The sequence below is a fragment of the Haliotis cracherodii genome, unplaced genomic scaffold (assembly GCF_022045235.1).
Source record: "Haliotis cracherodii isolate W230 unplaced genomic scaffold, xgHalCrac1.p SCAF_1, whole genome shotgun sequence".
Lineage (NCBI taxonomy): Eukaryota > Metazoa > Mollusca > Gastropoda > Lepetellida > Haliotidae > Haliotis > Haliotis cracherodii.
In genome coordinates, this window is record NW_027266264.1 from 86,129,787 (window position 1) to 86,146,367 (window position 16,581).

The 16,581-nt window shown below is 41.2% G+C and overlaps 1 protein-coding gene across 2 annotated transcripts; it reads left to right on the forward strand.

The window, feature by feature from the left end:
* The first annotated feature begins 23 nt into the window (after nt 1–23).
* LOC139452733 (zinc finger protein Xfin-like) lies at nt 24–16,098 on the forward strand. Of its 2 annotated transcripts, none has more exons than XM_071234435.1 (2): nt 24–47; nt 9,210–16,098. In XM_071234435.1, the coding sequence occupies exon 2, from the start codon at nt 9,229–9,231 to the stop codon at nt 15,088–15,090; it is 5,862 nt and encodes a 1,953-aa protein (XP_071090536.1). In that variant the 5' UTR covers nt 24–47; nt 9,210–9,228; the 3' UTR covers nt 15,091–16,098. The 2 variants fall into 2 exon arrangements, with proteins under 2 accessions (XP_071090536.1, XP_071090455.1); XM_071234354.1 differs by lacking the exon at nt 24–47 and adding an exon at nt 7,222–7,294.
* The last annotated feature ends 483 nt before the right edge of the window (nt 16,099–16,581 follow it).

Below are 16,581 nucleotides of genomic sequence, written 5' to 3' on the forward strand. Positions count from 1 at the left end.
TATGTCCCCGGTAACATCGACATGTGCAGTAACAAAGTTGATTAAAGGTGACTTTAGGTTTGAAATTCTGCTTGATAGAGTTTGCCAACTCATTTTGTTCAACAAATACACATTCAGTTTATATTGCAGCCCAGTTCAACGTTTTAACAGCTTACCAGCCTCTTTTTCAGACTAGGGATGTCAGCCATTTTGTACACATAGCATTGTGTGAGTTTCACAGTGAGAGAACCTTGACAGATTGGTCAAATTTATATTTCTCTATGAGAGAGAATTTTCTTTTGCAAATTGAAGTATGTGCAACCACAGACTTTTTCCAAGAAAAAACTCCACACTGAAGTGTAAGTAAAGCAACAAAATTGTAGGAAATATTAGTCATATTTCCTAACCAAGAATAATCTCAGTGTGACCTGACCTTCATGGTAAATGTGATTTCTCAAGTGCTAAAGTGTAATTGTTGTCATTTCTGTTTCAACTAAGTGTTCTGTTTAACTACATTTAAGTGCGGCTTATACATGACACAATGTATTTGTGTCATTGTGAATGATACCAGAGAGTAACTATCGGTGTATGGTCTCTGATGATACATATCCTCGAAAAGCTATTATAGTATTGCTTCATCAATTGTATTTCAGAACAGCAACATTGGGGAGAAATTAACGTGGAAAGTTATAACAAATCAAGTTGGCCTTAACTTTGAAAAGTCATCCCCTAATGGTCAATAAGTATTCTTTTCTGATTTGCATCTGAGGACAACTTTTCGTTTAGAGTTCTACATTGAAACATGTTTAGATGGTGTGAAGAGTTCAGCGACGAGGAAAGTGTGAACAAACAATAGCTTCAACTGTGTGTAACTGTTTATCAGTATCGATAACATCATACCCGCAGTTAGACTCTTGTCGTAAGTAAACATGTCTGTTGCATTAGGATCAAGGTCAGGAAAATGCCCTGACGAAAATATCAAATTTGTTAGATCACTCAAAATGTTTTTTTCATTTCAAGAAAAAGATAAATGTTCAATTTATTATGTAAATTCCAACTGTCATCTAAAAACCATAGTGTCGAAATGTCAGTGAAATAACAATTTTATTTAGTATGAGATTTGTTGATGATAGTTGTTTCAAATAAACTTGTCAAATTAATGCACATGAATATTGTATGACTGATCGAAAAATGTCTTCACATTCTGTAGGAACGATCTCATGTAGTAGGTCAATAGCTTTCGTCCCCAAATATCAAGTGTATATTAAATCGCCAATCTATTATGATAAACACCCTGGACCACAATCGCCATCACACCTATAATTTGTGCCCGTTCAAGTGACACAACCGTACAAATAGAAGTCCAATCAAATTCCACTCTTATTTCCATCTGAAATACAACCAGAACATCTTGTATCATTAGGACACCCCTCTCCTGTCTAAGTACTCAGTGAGTCAGCTTTTCCAGCTACAAATGACTGTTTCCTGATATGTCCAGGTCATTATTTGTTTAATAAAATGATATTTTTAAAGTTTTTATTTTCTAAATTTAGGAGATGTTTTATGTTGCGTTCAATGCAGTAATGTACTATTAAGCATTCAAGCCTCTTCTTTTTTATTGGTTCTGTTCATCTGTGAAAAACAAATTTCCTCTGCAAAGCCGTAACAGTGTTCCCGTTTACCAGTAGTTACAATATTTTACTGGTAAAATTAGGGTTGGACCGGTAATTCAGGTGATTGCCAGTCCCTCTGGACCGGCAAATAAAGTACCTTATGAATCTTTGTTGTTGAACAAAACATCGGCGATATTCATATAGGTACATTTTTCGAACTTTGGTAAGCTTGTCTTTTACCATCAGGGTTTTACCTTGTTTATTTTTATTGCAAGGAAATAACATTTTGCTTTGAGGTTAAATATCCATTTGTAGTGACTTCGTCTCGAAATATTTTTAAAAAAGGACAAAATTGTGACTGAAGTTAGTGTGAATGATGTATACTTCAGAGATGATGTTTTTGCACTGAACGTGATGTTGAAAGAATTAAAACCAGGTAATTTTCATACATTTTTTTATTTGTTGAAAGTTGGGACTGGCAAAAATTAGGCTGGGACTGGTAATTATTAGAGCTGCTAGGCCACAAGAACTGGCAGTTTCAAAAGCCAGCGGGAACACTGGCCGTAACATGTATTTTTATGCGACAGTTTAGAAACTGTAGTATTAATAAAGACATAGTTGACATACTATAGGGATTTCCATTTCTTTTTTTCAATGCAACGTTTCAGTGCAGATGCTACATCATACCTTTGGCATGTTTGGCACCAATCTCAATTACTGATACTCAGCTTAACACAATGTCCATCTGGTCTTTCTTTTGTCATGATCAATACCATATGTTTTATGCCATATTGAATGAGAAGATATGCTGTTTTATATAATATTGAATGAGAAGATATGCTGTTTTGTATCATTCTGAATGAGAAGATACGCTGTTTTATATAATATTGAATGAGAAGATATGCTGTTTTGTATCATTCTGAATGAGAAGATACGCTGTTTAATCTCATTCTGAATGAGAAGATATGCTGTTTTATCTCATTCTGAATTAGAAGATATGCTTTTTTATATCATATTAAATGAGAAGATACACTGTTTTATATCATTGAATGAGAAGATGAGCTGTTATATATCATGTAAAATAAGGGATATGCAATTTAATACCTTATTGAATGAAGACATATACTGTTATGTGTATGTTATTATTCCTTGGTACTAGAACACTATTTGAGTAGATAAATGAGATGGCAGGTAGGACAGTAGTTGTTACAAGGATGACACAAGGCCGGTTTCTCTGTTGTCCCTGCGTACATACGGCCGATAAACAGTGTAGATGCTATGTTTTGCTAACAGATCAAGCCATGGCCTGGTTTCAGTGAGAGGGGAATCAATTTGTGCTAGCTAGATTGTCTCATGTTTCAGGTATCATGTGGCATAATGTCACAGGTATCCTGTGGCCTAATGTCACATGTATCCTGTGGCCTAATGTCACAGGGATCCTGTGGCTGGGCTATTAGAAGTTAGGGCTCAAGATGAGTGTTCTTATTTGTTATCACTATTCAGACTAGTTTCAGATTAATGTCTACTGCTTTCTGTTTGTGAGTTTCATGAAAGCTGTGAACCTGCATCACCTTAAGGCTTCCTCATACATGCCGTAGTCTGGGCTCATGCAAAAATATGCATGTCCAGAAAGACAGACAAGTATGTGACGCCTGTCTGATTATGTGAGGACTTTGTCATCCAAGCATTAGTACATTTATATGCAGTTTGTGCAAGTGCTGGTTGCTACGGTAGCGTAAGACATGCTTGATAACAGTGTTTAGAACCTACAACGAAACGTCACTCTTAAATGTAATAAAGAAGTTGTTCATCCATTAATCCTATCCTTACTTGGACGTCTGAGACCTGCATCACTTCGGGCTTTCCTCCCACATTAAGCTGACACGCCGCGATATAACTGGAATACTGTTAAAAGCGGCGTTAAACCAAACTCACTCACTCACTCACCTTACTTGGACCATGTTCGTTTAACAAGTGCATATATATATAGACCATACATCTACCCAGTAATTCTGGGCAATCTATGTTAATCAGTAATGAATTAGATATTTGATTTTCATAACCTTGCCGAACTACCAAACACCAATTCATTGTTCCAAAGTTGCGATAAATAAAATATGAATATATCCTACATCCCACCTTACATTTTTTACAAATATGGATAAAAATCAAATAATTAAATCATTGTGGCTTTGCACTATTCAAGTACGTGTATTCAGTTTTCAAGGTCAACACTTCTGGTTAATTTTTATCATGAAACTGCTCGTTACAACTTCCAAACTGAGTCAAAACATGGCCAGTGCATTAGCTATGTTATGCTCAGTTATACTCACTACATGTATACATAATATACTCTTTGGTTGATCACAGTTTGATTACTTTTGTTGTTATTTGAAACTTGACCTATTAATAGTTCAGATTGTGCTACAGTTAGGCAGATATCCAGTTGAACAAGCCTTATGCATAGATTTACGTTTCAGATGTTATGACCTTGACCTTGGGAACTATTTGTTTCCTCCATATTGATCTTGGATGGTGTGGAGTTCCCTCCCTTTGACCATGTTTACTTCTGCCTGCTTTTTTATCATGAGCATATAGTAAGGCATTTGTTTCTGAAGATGATCACTACACTGGTCCTGTATACCCTTCTGTAGATTCATCAATGTATAGGTCACTACGTATTGGGACTCTGAAGTGATTTGTGTGAGAAAATGCGAAAAACAAATCCATTGATGTTTAGTGCTTACTTGAGGCGATTAGCTCAACACCAAAGTTTCCGACTGATTTCAATATGACCCATTTCCTGTGACAGAGATTAACCTTATCCTTGTTAATCAGAAACTGGGAGTCATGATTCTAAGAATCGATGGTTCAGTGCATCCTTGGGGAGGGGGAGGGGACAGTTGGGTAGCCTAGTGGTTAAAGCATTCGCCCATCACGCTGAAGACCTGGGTTTGATTGGGTACAATGTGTGAAGCCCATTTCTGGTGTCCCCCGCAGTGATATTGCTGGAATATTGCTAAAATCGGCAGAAAACCTCACTCACTCACTCATTCACTCACTCACTCCTGGTAATCTGGTGGTCCTCAGCGGTTTTTCGTTGTATAATAAAGCTGTCATTGCATGACAGATTAGTTGTGTTAATATGGAAGAATTGGGTGGTCATTAGTGATTTTAGTTTTATGATAACGCTGTCATTGCATGAAAGATTAGGTGTGTTAATATGGAAGAATTGGGTGGTCCTTAACGTTATTTAGTTGTACAATACAGGCCATCATCATATTGATTTGAAAGTTCTGATTTAGATGTTAAGCAGTGTCTCAATTACACCATCTTTATGTTGTCATACTCCTGTTCCAAGGATTAATGTGTCAGTGGGTTAGTAGCGTGGTATGGAGGAAATGAGATCATACTGTAGTCTCCCCGTGGAGATTTTTGGTAAGGATCGGTCACAAGCTACCTATGCTGGTCCTACTTTAAAGAGGCGACCAAATGGATCTGATGGTAAGGCTTGGTACCTGGTTGATGGTGTGACATTACACCAGGGCTATATCTGGACCTGCTCAAAGGCCAATATTCAGCCCCAAGTCCACAGCAAATGACAATTTGTATTCCCAATTTAAATTTTTAGATTCCTATTTCCTCAGGATTTACGAAATTATAACCCTGAAAAAAAATCCTATTTGGAACAATATCATCTTTTTTTCAATTTGCCAGCCAAGGGCACTTAGTTCAGAATCCTAGGTAAATCTCTGCATACCCCGACAACGTGGATCATTGCTCCCAGTATCATTGACTGGATTGTCTGGTGCAGGCACGGTTAGTTACAGGCCAGGTCTGGTCAAGTGATGGTGTGTGGAGATTATCAGTATTTCCGATGACTTTTTTAAATGGCAGTTTATACAGCCAAAGACAACAACAAAAACTACCAGGCCTGGCAACTTTTCTTAACTCTTTATTTCCAAATACTACTTGGTACTGGAGAAACATTAAACAAATGCCTAGAGACTTCAGTCTTGTTAGCAATTGTGACTTTGTATCTTTCTATGCTTTTGCAATCAAAGAAAGATGTGGCATCTTCGCTGATGTCAGCCACCAGTCCAGGCTGTTTGGGGTCACTGGATATGCTGAACAAAGTGTTGTTGTAGGGTCCGGAGCATGTCATCATGTGACATAACTTGGATGAACTCCTTGAACATCCTCATTTGTCCTCTCTATAAAAAACTGGGTAATTAAATAGAGATAATTCATGTATAACAACTTCTGTACTTATTGTAAATGTGGCGTTTCAGTATAGGTCCTTACACCGTTGTCAAGCCTTGCCGAAACATCACCTACACAGTAAATAAAGATATCCATATCCATAAATTAATTATCTCTGCTTTAGTACCCTGGGTCCCGTTCCACAAAACGATCTTAGCGCTAAGATGATTGTAACTCCCATACTTTAACATAGGCTTACAACAGTCGTAGCACTAAGATTGCATTGTGGACGGGGCCCTGGACTCATTTGCTACCATAGCTTGCTTTGAGTTTGTTTCCAATTACAATATTTCACTCCTGCGTGTACTAAGAGTGATGGAGATGGAGATGTCACTTCCGAAACAAAGCTATGGGTCCAGGGCATGTATCACAACCAAATAGTGGTGTAAGACACTGGTCCAAACAGACTCCAGTCTCCATGTCACTATAGGATGTATAGTTTCTTCAAATGATGCTTAACGACACTACATAATGTGATGAAACAAGCACCTGCAGTGAGGTCCGTACATGATAGAACCTCACAAGGAGGAAGTGCTGGCTGGTTATAGCATCACCTGTTGATGGAGGCTAGTTTGAAAAGGACAGGGCAGTCAAAGTAGGTTGATTCATGACTGGAAGCTTCAGTTTTATCTGCAGCAAATACCTACCAAAATTGTTACACATAGACCAGGTCACAATTTCTCGGTAATTACAACAATGATTGTGAATGTGCACCATAGAACTTAGTCCCCCTGTAATGAGTATTTACAAACTGTCTATATATACCTGAAATATTGCTGACTGTGAACCAGCAAACACATTTCATGGCTGTGATACATGTGCAATATCCAGACTGAGAACTCTGGTCAGAAACATGTAAATGAATGGATTTTCAGTAACAAATTATTTGAATTTATGAGTCATGATAAGAAATACATGTTAGGAAATCATGTAGCTTGGCTCGACAGGATGACTGCCACTTCAGACAATAAATGAACAATACATGTAAAAACAGGATGAATTATTGGATCTGAATTTGCAGAATAGAAAAGCATTGAATATGTGTCTGTGTCATGGTGATGTGTAAGATAGCGACATAAGCTGAACAGCATAATGGAAACAGTTTTTCACCTGGGTTTGCTTGTCAGTAATATGTAAGAATTTACAGTTTATGTTTTGACTAGTTTATTCCATCTTGTGTGGTTGATACTGCTAGTTATGTGGCCACAGCCTGTAGTGGATGGGTGAGTTGAGCTGTCGGGATCTAGGTCAGCGAGGACAGCTGAACACCATGATAGGAGTAGGCAGCTCAGGCAGCTTGCTGCTCATTATGTAGGTCATGCAGGAAGTGACCTCTGACCTCCATGTTCTGCATGTGTGTGAGAAGATTGCAGTTGCATTGTAAGCAACAACAGACTAATGCTAGTTGCTTTTGTGGGCTGTTGCAATATGACAACTGGGTAATATGAGTTTGTGTTCCTCAGAAGATGTTTGATATTGATTTGTGCAACCGAGGGTTGTCAGCCATGTTTGAGACTATCTCCCATTAGGGTGGTATTATCTGAAGCTAGATTCCATGTGTGCTGGTAAAGGCCTTCATGTAGATTTGTTTTAGTACAGTACACTGTAAGATAAGGTTGTAATGTAAACTGGAAACTTCTTCCCTCTTCATGGCTCCCTTTCTTTGATGTCTCTGTCACATTTTGCCTACATAATGTCAGCTACAGAGGTAACAGTACTCAATAGAACCGTACCTCTATGTGGCATTTTGGAAGCTGTAGACTATGAAGAGAGAGTAGTCTTATGGATTATCTTTTCTTTTTTCTTTCATTGCAATGTACTGACGCTATTATACCTTTTGTACCAAAACATCAAATTGAAAGAATTATGAAGTTGAATTCCGCAAGTGGATATTGTCTTCAGTGAAGCCTTGGTAACATCAATCTCCAATACCTTATACTCAGCTTGCGACAATGTCAATCTAGTATTTCTCATGTTATTATCTATACCATATTGAACAAGGCCTTAAGATGTTTTATGCCATATTGAATAAGATATTTGGCTTTATATCATATTGAACGAGGGCTATGGTGTTTTATATCGAGGAGGATTGTTGATGTGCTGTTTTATGTCATATAGCATGAAAAGATATGCTGTTCTATACAACATTGAATTATGGATACAGTGTTTTATACCATATTGAATTATAGTGGTGGGACAATACACCGATGCATCGGTGGATCGCGATCTTTTACTTCCCGATACAAGTATCGATCACACTCACACACTAAGTAATAAACATCGATTCATACCTTAAATGTTCACTTTAATGGCTGTTACACCAACATTAATTAGTAGTGAAAAAGGAAATAATTTCATCCACTGCACCATACTTGACAGTGCTATCTGTAAATCGTCAGTGTGCCAGGTATTTGACTATCATGGCCTCTCTATGAACAAAATGGCTTACGCACCACAGATCAGAGCATATACATGTATCTTGATAAGTATCATATCGGAAACAAGGTATCATGATACATATCGGATTGCACAGTTGGTGTGTCGTCCCAGCCCTATTGAATTAGGAAAATGATGTTTTATACCACAGTGAATTAGGGATATGATGTTTTATACCATATTGAATTATGATATGCTGTTTTGCTGTCTTCTGAAAAACAATCTATCTGTCTGATTAGCCAGTTGCCATCTTGTAAAAACCCGTACAGGATGGCTACAGATTCCTTTACATCATAATGTTTGAACTCACATCGCTTGTTTGTCTCGGCACATTCAACTCAGGTCACACTTTGAGTTATATGTACCATACTAATAGTCTGATTACAAATGGATGGAATTGTCAAACACTCAAATAATTTGTTACTGAAAATATGTCTTTGTTGTTTGTGAACTGATAAATTTGTTCGTGTACACCCCTGGCATAGTGTATTATTGCACAAGCCCAGTCAGGTGGTAAGATCCTGTATGAATCCACAAGTTCAGTGAGTTTTTTGTTGCTTCTATCAGCAGACGCTGAATATGATATTTTAAGGTCTGAATAGAGTCAGTTGTAATCAAACATAATGACATCACAGCCCTAGAAACTAACTGTTTTCGTCTACTGGTCCATATTATAATAACGTATTGCAAAACCATTAAAAATGGCAAATATCTAATAGTCTTTACCTCACCCGCTAGGCCGTTTGGCAAGGACCTTAGGATTTTTGTCAGTTTCTAACCTTGTGTCATGGTGTTCACGATGGCCAGTCATCTTGTATCAGTTTTGAGAAGGCAGCAACCAGTCTGATATCTAGATTTTATTATGAATAATGATAGTTGACAGTCCATGGGTGCTTATAGTTGTGACTTATTTTGCAGATGACGAAGATGAACTAGAATGATGAATGGTGAAGCTGGGTCTTCGGGTTACTCTGGGGCCAGCCAGGCACAACACAGCAGTGCTCTCCCTTCTCCTACAGATGGCAGCACCGCAGATGTTAATGGGTGTACAAAGGAAGACAGACCAGATCAGCTTATGTTCAAACAGTGCCAGGAATCTGTGAACAATGTTGTAAAACATGATGGAGCTGTGTTCACTGGACCGTCTCCTCCCTTGATCTGTAATGGTGGTACTCGGTGTCAAGACCACAGTGATGCAAAGTCTCCTGACAAAAGGGTACGACAGCTTTCTGCTGTCTGTAGAAGCCATGATGTGGTAGTGGATGGTGTAAATCCATCAGATAAAGATGAACAGCAATCAAGGGAAGTTGTACAGAAAGTAGCTTCAGATGACACTGGCGGTACGACACATGTATCGGTTAAGGGTCAGAAAACATTTGTCAAAAGTGAAAGTGAAAAAGACACAATAGACTCAAACCAGACTGTCTGTGAGTCTCTGACACTTCCAGAAGGCAGGAGTGAAACATTATTAAATGTAAGTGATAAAAGTATGGAAATGGATGTGATTAACAATGGAAGTAAGATTGAGTCTGAAGACACACCAATGGAGGTTGATAGAGAAAATGTAGAACTAGAAGGTGAAACAGTGTCAAGTATTGGCAGCTCACAAGACCCGGAGGACACCAGCTGGAGTGGAATGGCAGACCAAGAGAGTGGGCCTGACAGTGATGCAGAACTAAGAATTGAGATCAGTGATGTCCGGACTGTCAACTTTGATGAGGAAGTTGATCTAGATTCAAGTGATCCCCTCGCAATAATTGATCTTGAAAACTCCGAAGGCCTGTCCAGGGGTAACAACTCCCAAGAAGATTTCACCAGCCCCATCACAGGAGACACATCACAAGCTTTTGAAGAGGAAGGGGATTCTTCACCACAGAATGGTGGCAATATGGAAGATGGTGAACGTCAAGCCAGCCCACATGGCCCCACTGCAGGAGAAGCATCACAAGTTAATCAAGAGGAAGGGGATTCTCCACCACAGAATGGTGGCAATATGGAAGATGGTGAACGTCAAGCCAGGTCAAATGGCACCACGGCAGGAGAAACATCACAAGTTAATCAAGAGGAAGGGGACTCTTCACAACAGAATGGTGGCAATATGGAAGATGGTGAACGTCAAGCCAGCCCACATGGCCCCACGGCAGGAGAAGCATCACAAGTTAATACAGAGGAAGAAGAATCTTCACCGAAGCATGATGGCAATATGGAAGACGGTGAAGACCAAGCCAGCCCACATGGCCCCACAGTGGGAGTGAATGATAGATACACACTCTGTGAGAGTTCAGAGAATGGTCATGAGGAGAGGCCTTATTTGACAGGAAGTACTGAGGGAGACTCGTTAGTCACCAAGAACCAGAATGGTGAGAGCCCCAGCACTGAGACCCAGACCCAAGAAGCTGATATCCTGCATGATCTATACCAACAAACGTCCTCTCTACATGACCCAGAGCTGAACACACTGAAAGCATCAGATGCTGTGAAAAAAGCAGATATGGAGTCGGCACCAACAACAACTCAAGCAAGTACTCTTCTTTCCAACATCGCTGAAACAGTTCAGAAGATAAAATCCGAGCCACAGGATCAGGGGTATGAAGATGCTCAGACTTCTGTTCAAGAAGCCCGGGTTGGCAGCTGCAGCAAGACACAGGATATGACGGAGCGGTTCCGTCTGCCAGAGAGTATGTGTAGGACAGAACCAAGTACTGTATCTCATACCGTCATAACACAGCCAGCATCCCTGATCACCACGCTGCCATCTCCGAAAGTCCTGCCTTATATGGCCATGAAGACCATGGTTACTCCGACACTGCCAAGTCGCGTGATCAGCACCACATCTGTGGCGCCCATGTCACAGGCCCTTGTTGCCACGGGGATGGAAGGAGCTCAGACAAAAACTGTGGCATTACTAGTTCCCTTTAGAACACAGGGGAATGACAGGGGTCCCATGTTTGCTTCACTTCCCACTGTCTCAAGCAAAGATACAAGTTCCGCCACTGCCCATTCGGAGATTGCAACAAGTGTGACAGTCAGTGTTGCATCTTTGGAGCCTGTCATGTCAACAAATACTCTTGTGTCAAAAAGTGAGGAAGAAGTAGAAAGTTTTGAAAAGCTTGTTTATGATAAGTGCATGCAACATGAAGTGAAGTCTATTGAATTGGGAAAAGTGTCAGAATTTCTTCAGCGGAGAAATACCATGAAGTGTTATAAGGGGTCAAAACACCCTTCATTCGCGGACAAGAAACAACAGGGTTGTCTCGAGTGTGGTGACAGCTACGTACTGAAGACCAGTCTGGATCATCACATGACGCGCTGCAGCATTGTAATCAAGTACCACTGTGACAAATGCAAAGGAGATTTTAAGTTTACGAATAAATGTCAGCTCTTGACTCATCTGAGACTGCATGTTGATGCATCAAGTACATCTAAAGTTCCCCCACCACTGAAAATAAACTCTGACAACTTATCTATTGTGACTCCGTCTGAAGAGGATCTTCAGAAGGCAACAGATAAGTTTAATGTTCCACCAAAGGACCCTGACAAAGTTATGGTCCGCTGTTTGGAATGCAGGCAGGTTTTTGCAAATGAAAAAATCCTCAAGATCCATTTTGGTGCTAATGAATTAGTTTGCTCCTTTGCCTTCCAGTGTCTTGTTTGTTCTAAAGTCCTACCGAGACTCTGTGCCTTGAATGCCCACATGAAGATCCACTCAAACATGTCAGATTATGTCTGTCCGGAATGTGGCAAGCCTTTTACAAACAAGAGTATGTCGTTTGTGAGGCATCTCAATGATGAATGCTACCACCAAAACAGAATCTTCCTTCTTCAATGCCCAGTGTGCAACATCCATCTGGAAAGTCTCCCCAAGATCAAGGAACATTGTATGAAAGAGCATGTAAAGAGCATTATCAAATGCAGTTCATGCAATGAAGGGTTCCAAACGGCAGAACTTTTAAAGTTTCATATTCAAAATACCCATGGCCTTGAAGCTGTTCCTCAGCATGGCACCAGTAGGACCATGTGTGGACTGTGCATGATCTTGCTCAAGTCAAGTTGTCTGTTGGAGAAGCACATGGATCACCACATGCAGGAGCTGAAGAAGAACGCAAAGTTCGGGTATCAGTGCAGCGACTGCTCCCCGAAGATGCCCGTTTTCACTTCAAAGCAGCTGCTCATTCAACACATGCAAGCAGTTCATAGGAAACTGCAGACAGTGTCCTGCAACTGCTGTGACCTGATGTTCAACTGTGTCCTTGCCTTGGAGAAACATCGTCAGAAGGTACATCCTGTACAGCCACACTCAGTGGGGCGCCATGAACACACCAAGGTCACCTACCAGTGTGGAAAATGTAAAGTGACCAACCCATCAGCTGCTGCTTTGAAGAAGCATGATTGCAAGCCACAGACTCAGTCCATACCCACGGTGCCCATCACGGTAGCAATGTGTGCTAGATGTAAGTATATCATGGCAAGTGATTACTCGAAACATAAGTGCCCAATGGCTACTAAGAGTCCAGACAAAGCCTCATCAGAGTCATCTGTGGGCCTTAAGGGTCCGTCCAAACCTTTCCCCGTGCAGCTGATCACAATCTCGAAACAGTCCCTCGTGCCTCTATCAGGGAACACAATTCGCTTGAAGAAGGTTAAAGACTTCAGTTGCAAGCACTGCAAAAAGTGTTTAGATTCGGCAGGAGAATTAGCAGCTCATCTACAGAGCTGTGAAAGTAATCTTCCCATGAAGAGAACTTTCAAGGCATCTCTGAAAAGTAGAAGCACTCTCAGTAGTTCCCAATATGTGTTTTCGTGCAACTTGTGTCATGCCAAGTTTCCTTCAAAAGACAGGCTATTAATCCACATCCAAGATCACAGCCACAATGGTGATAAGATGTGTTCGGTCTGCAAGGTGATGGTCTTCAAGACGAGAGCCCAACTGGAAGGGCATACTCCGTCTTGTAAGGGGCCTGATCTCGTAGCTGATCCAGACACCAAGGTTCAGTGCCGAGTATGCTGCCAATTCATCCAGCGGGTTTACTTGAAGAATCATATCCTCACACACATTACCAAGGGGAAGATGATGTGTCGCCATTGTCAGAGGATGCAGTTTCAAAGTCGAGAGGAGTTCAAATCTCATGAGTATGCATGTGGTTTCACGGACTACCCCTTAGAGCACAATTACTGCTATGTCTGTGCGATGACGTTTGACTACCTCGAGCAGCTCGTTGTCCACCTTCAGCAGCATGTGAAGGAGGGAACACTCGTGTGCTGTAAGTGTCAGAGATCCAATTTCAGTACAAAGGAGGAGTTGGAGGGTCACCACGAGACGTGTGGACAAGACTACATGAACATCCTGCCCGGCGAGATGTGCAGCCTCTGTCGGTGTTCATTGCAATATCGGCCAACAAGCTACTTGCACCGCCACATAACGCAGCATGTTACAAAAGGAGCTCTCATTTGCTGCCGGTGTCAGAAGATGGGATGGGAGAGCTTTGGTGAAGTGAAATCCCATCAAATAGGCTGTGGAATGTTCACGGAGAACTCAGCACTTCCGTTCCACCAACAAGACAGGAAGTGTGTGTGCACCATCTGCAACAGGGACTGCAGCGACATGAACGCTTTAATAGCTCACCTGAAACGGCATGTAGCTAATGGACAGCTTATTTGTACAAAATGTCAGAAGAGGGGATGGAAGAATGCATCCACGTTGATGAACCATGAAGTAACCTGTGGCGTCACTCTTGCTAAGTCAGTCAAAGCTGGTTACAAGACAATGGATCATGTGTGTGAGCACTGTGGTAAGATGTTCCGCAAGTTCAACCTCCTGACAGAACATGTGAAGAAGGAACATGTCAGTTTTCCGTGCCACCTCTGTGGTCTGTCATATGACACCAAATCAGCCCTGGTGAGTCATGTCGGTGTGGTTCATGACGGTAAACGGTCTCTTTTCTCTTGTAATATATGTAAAGAGAAGAAAATTGAAAAGAGTTTTGCAAGTCAGTCGGGTTTAGAGAAACACATGAGGAAAATGCACAAACACCATCGTCGTCGCTCTGATAGCTCTGACATCAGTAATACAGAAAGGCACAGCTCTGGTACTTCATCCAAGCCATCGTCCCCCCCACCTGTGAAGCGACTTCGAGTTGAGGGGGACTTGCATTATACTTGTGCCAAATGTCCTGTCGTCACGGAGGATGCTGTTCACTTTGCTGAACACATCAAGGAGCACAACTCTGACAATGCCAACCAGTGTCCTGACTGTGGCCTCTGTTTCGCAATCCTGGCCACTCTCAAGAAGCACCTGTTCCTTGTCCACAAGATCCGAGACTCGTACAAGTACTTGCGAGACAAGGGCATGAAGACGGAAGAGGAGGAAATAATTTCTGACTCGGAGGAACTGTCCCCACCACCAATAAAGAAATCCAGATGGACGAACCATTCTATGGCGACAAGGAAGTCTGACAATCCACTTGAATGTACTGTATGTTCAACAACGTTTGATACTGACAAGCAGTTGAAGACACACATGAGAATACATGGCATGGCATTCATTTGCTCCAACAAGAGAGCTGGTTCCGTTAAGTCTAGTCCCAGTGGAGATGCATCGCCAAAAGTGGCCCTATCGCCAGCCAAGTCATCAATTAGTTCAAGTTCTGACAGAAAGATTTCAAATAATGCTGGGAGCCAGGATGTGGAGAAGAAGACAGAGACTGATTCGGAGACCTTGGCAGACACTCCACTGCCTGAGGACACACAGCAGACGCAGAGGCTTGTCAAGGTCAAACAGGAACCCATGGATTATGATTGACGCGACAGACACATCTTCAGCCGCATCCCTCAGTCATGATACTGTTGTGCTAGGTGACCTTCAGCTGATGTTTTCGTTATGACTGAGCATATCTTTGGTTGTTGTAGAATCTTGATTTGAATTATCTCTCTGTGGAGGCCAGCCAGCCTGGTCTTTTGATTTTGTAGAAGCTGAGTATGCAGAGAAATGGCTTTCCATCTATGGATGGAACAGTTCACTGATGGGATGATATGTAATGATGCCTTGTCATGCTATAGGCCAAGGTTTGGTTCCCCATCTGATGTGTAAAGCCCATTTCCCCTGTTGTTATGAAACCGCTTAGCAAGCAACTGTCTGTGTCAAGAGACATTTCAGCATTGATCCCAGCATGTTTATCAAGCATACATGCTTGTTGTATTCTCTTGAGGGATATAATACCGTTCTTTTTTTTGTTTTGGCTAGTGCGTTCTTGAAAATGCACTGTACTTTTTATGATTTTATTTTGTATAGAGTGAGTACCTGTCCTATAAGAAAGCTTCCTCAGCTGTTTCAGCCCATAGCAGGACAGTATGACATCGTGGTTTCAGGAAGACTTCACCCCATTTCACGGTAATCACATCCTCGCAGTGTGTATCTCCATTGTTATGATAAGTACCCTGGATCCACCTTAGCTTTATTTTGAACCTGCGTTCGAAATGGCTGCCTGCTTTCTAGCCAAATGCCAGAGACGTTTGAATTGGGCTAGTGACATTTCTGTAAAGATTGACCGACTGTCTAAGCGTCATTTAATGTCAAAGTCTGTTGTCATCTTTTCCAGCTGAAATATCTTTATTACGATCTTGTGATTCCTCTAAATACATCTAGTAACTAAGATGAGGCTGAAATTTTGAATGTAGATCCATCCAGAACTGACGTTCAGAATAGGCATTTTGATTGGTTGTTAACTGATATCAAGCTAGGGAAATTGTGTGCTCTGTTAGTGATATGGGAGCTGGAGCTGGTGACATCACGTTCAGCATGAAGCTCTGGTGGTGTGTGGGTCCAGGGTAGTCATCACTGGATGAACGAGGACCAGCTGTTCTTGGGTGTCACGGTTCCTTCTCTGTGGGACCAGGGTTACGTTTTAAATAATGTTTACTTTTTATTCCTCTTCTACACAAATATTTTCGGTAAGAAATCAATAATTTATACAAGGAAATATGAACTGTCATGCAAATGTTCGGTCTCAGTAGGGGCGCAAAGACTATACTTACAAATTGTTTTAGAAGTTGGTCAGGGTGCTTATTTAAAGCAGTGCGTTTAATAAGGCAAATACGATACATGTTTTGTCCCTACTTCTGTAATTTGGCAACTGCGGGAATTCCAGGGCAGAACAGTCTCCAGTCTCCATTGCTTGAGCTGGGACAATGTATGACCTAGCTGATGAGTCGTCATACTCCAGCAAGGAACAGCGGTCTTGCTGTTAATCTGTGCCTTTCCTGGCCCAGACTCAACTATTTACAGTCCGGGTGA

What these genes read in the sequence shown, in the direction of transcription:
- LOC139452733 (XM_071234435.1), top strand. Translation starts at nt 9,229, where the DNA reads ATGATGAATGGTGAAGCTGGGTCTTCGGGTTACTCTGGGGCCAGCCAG.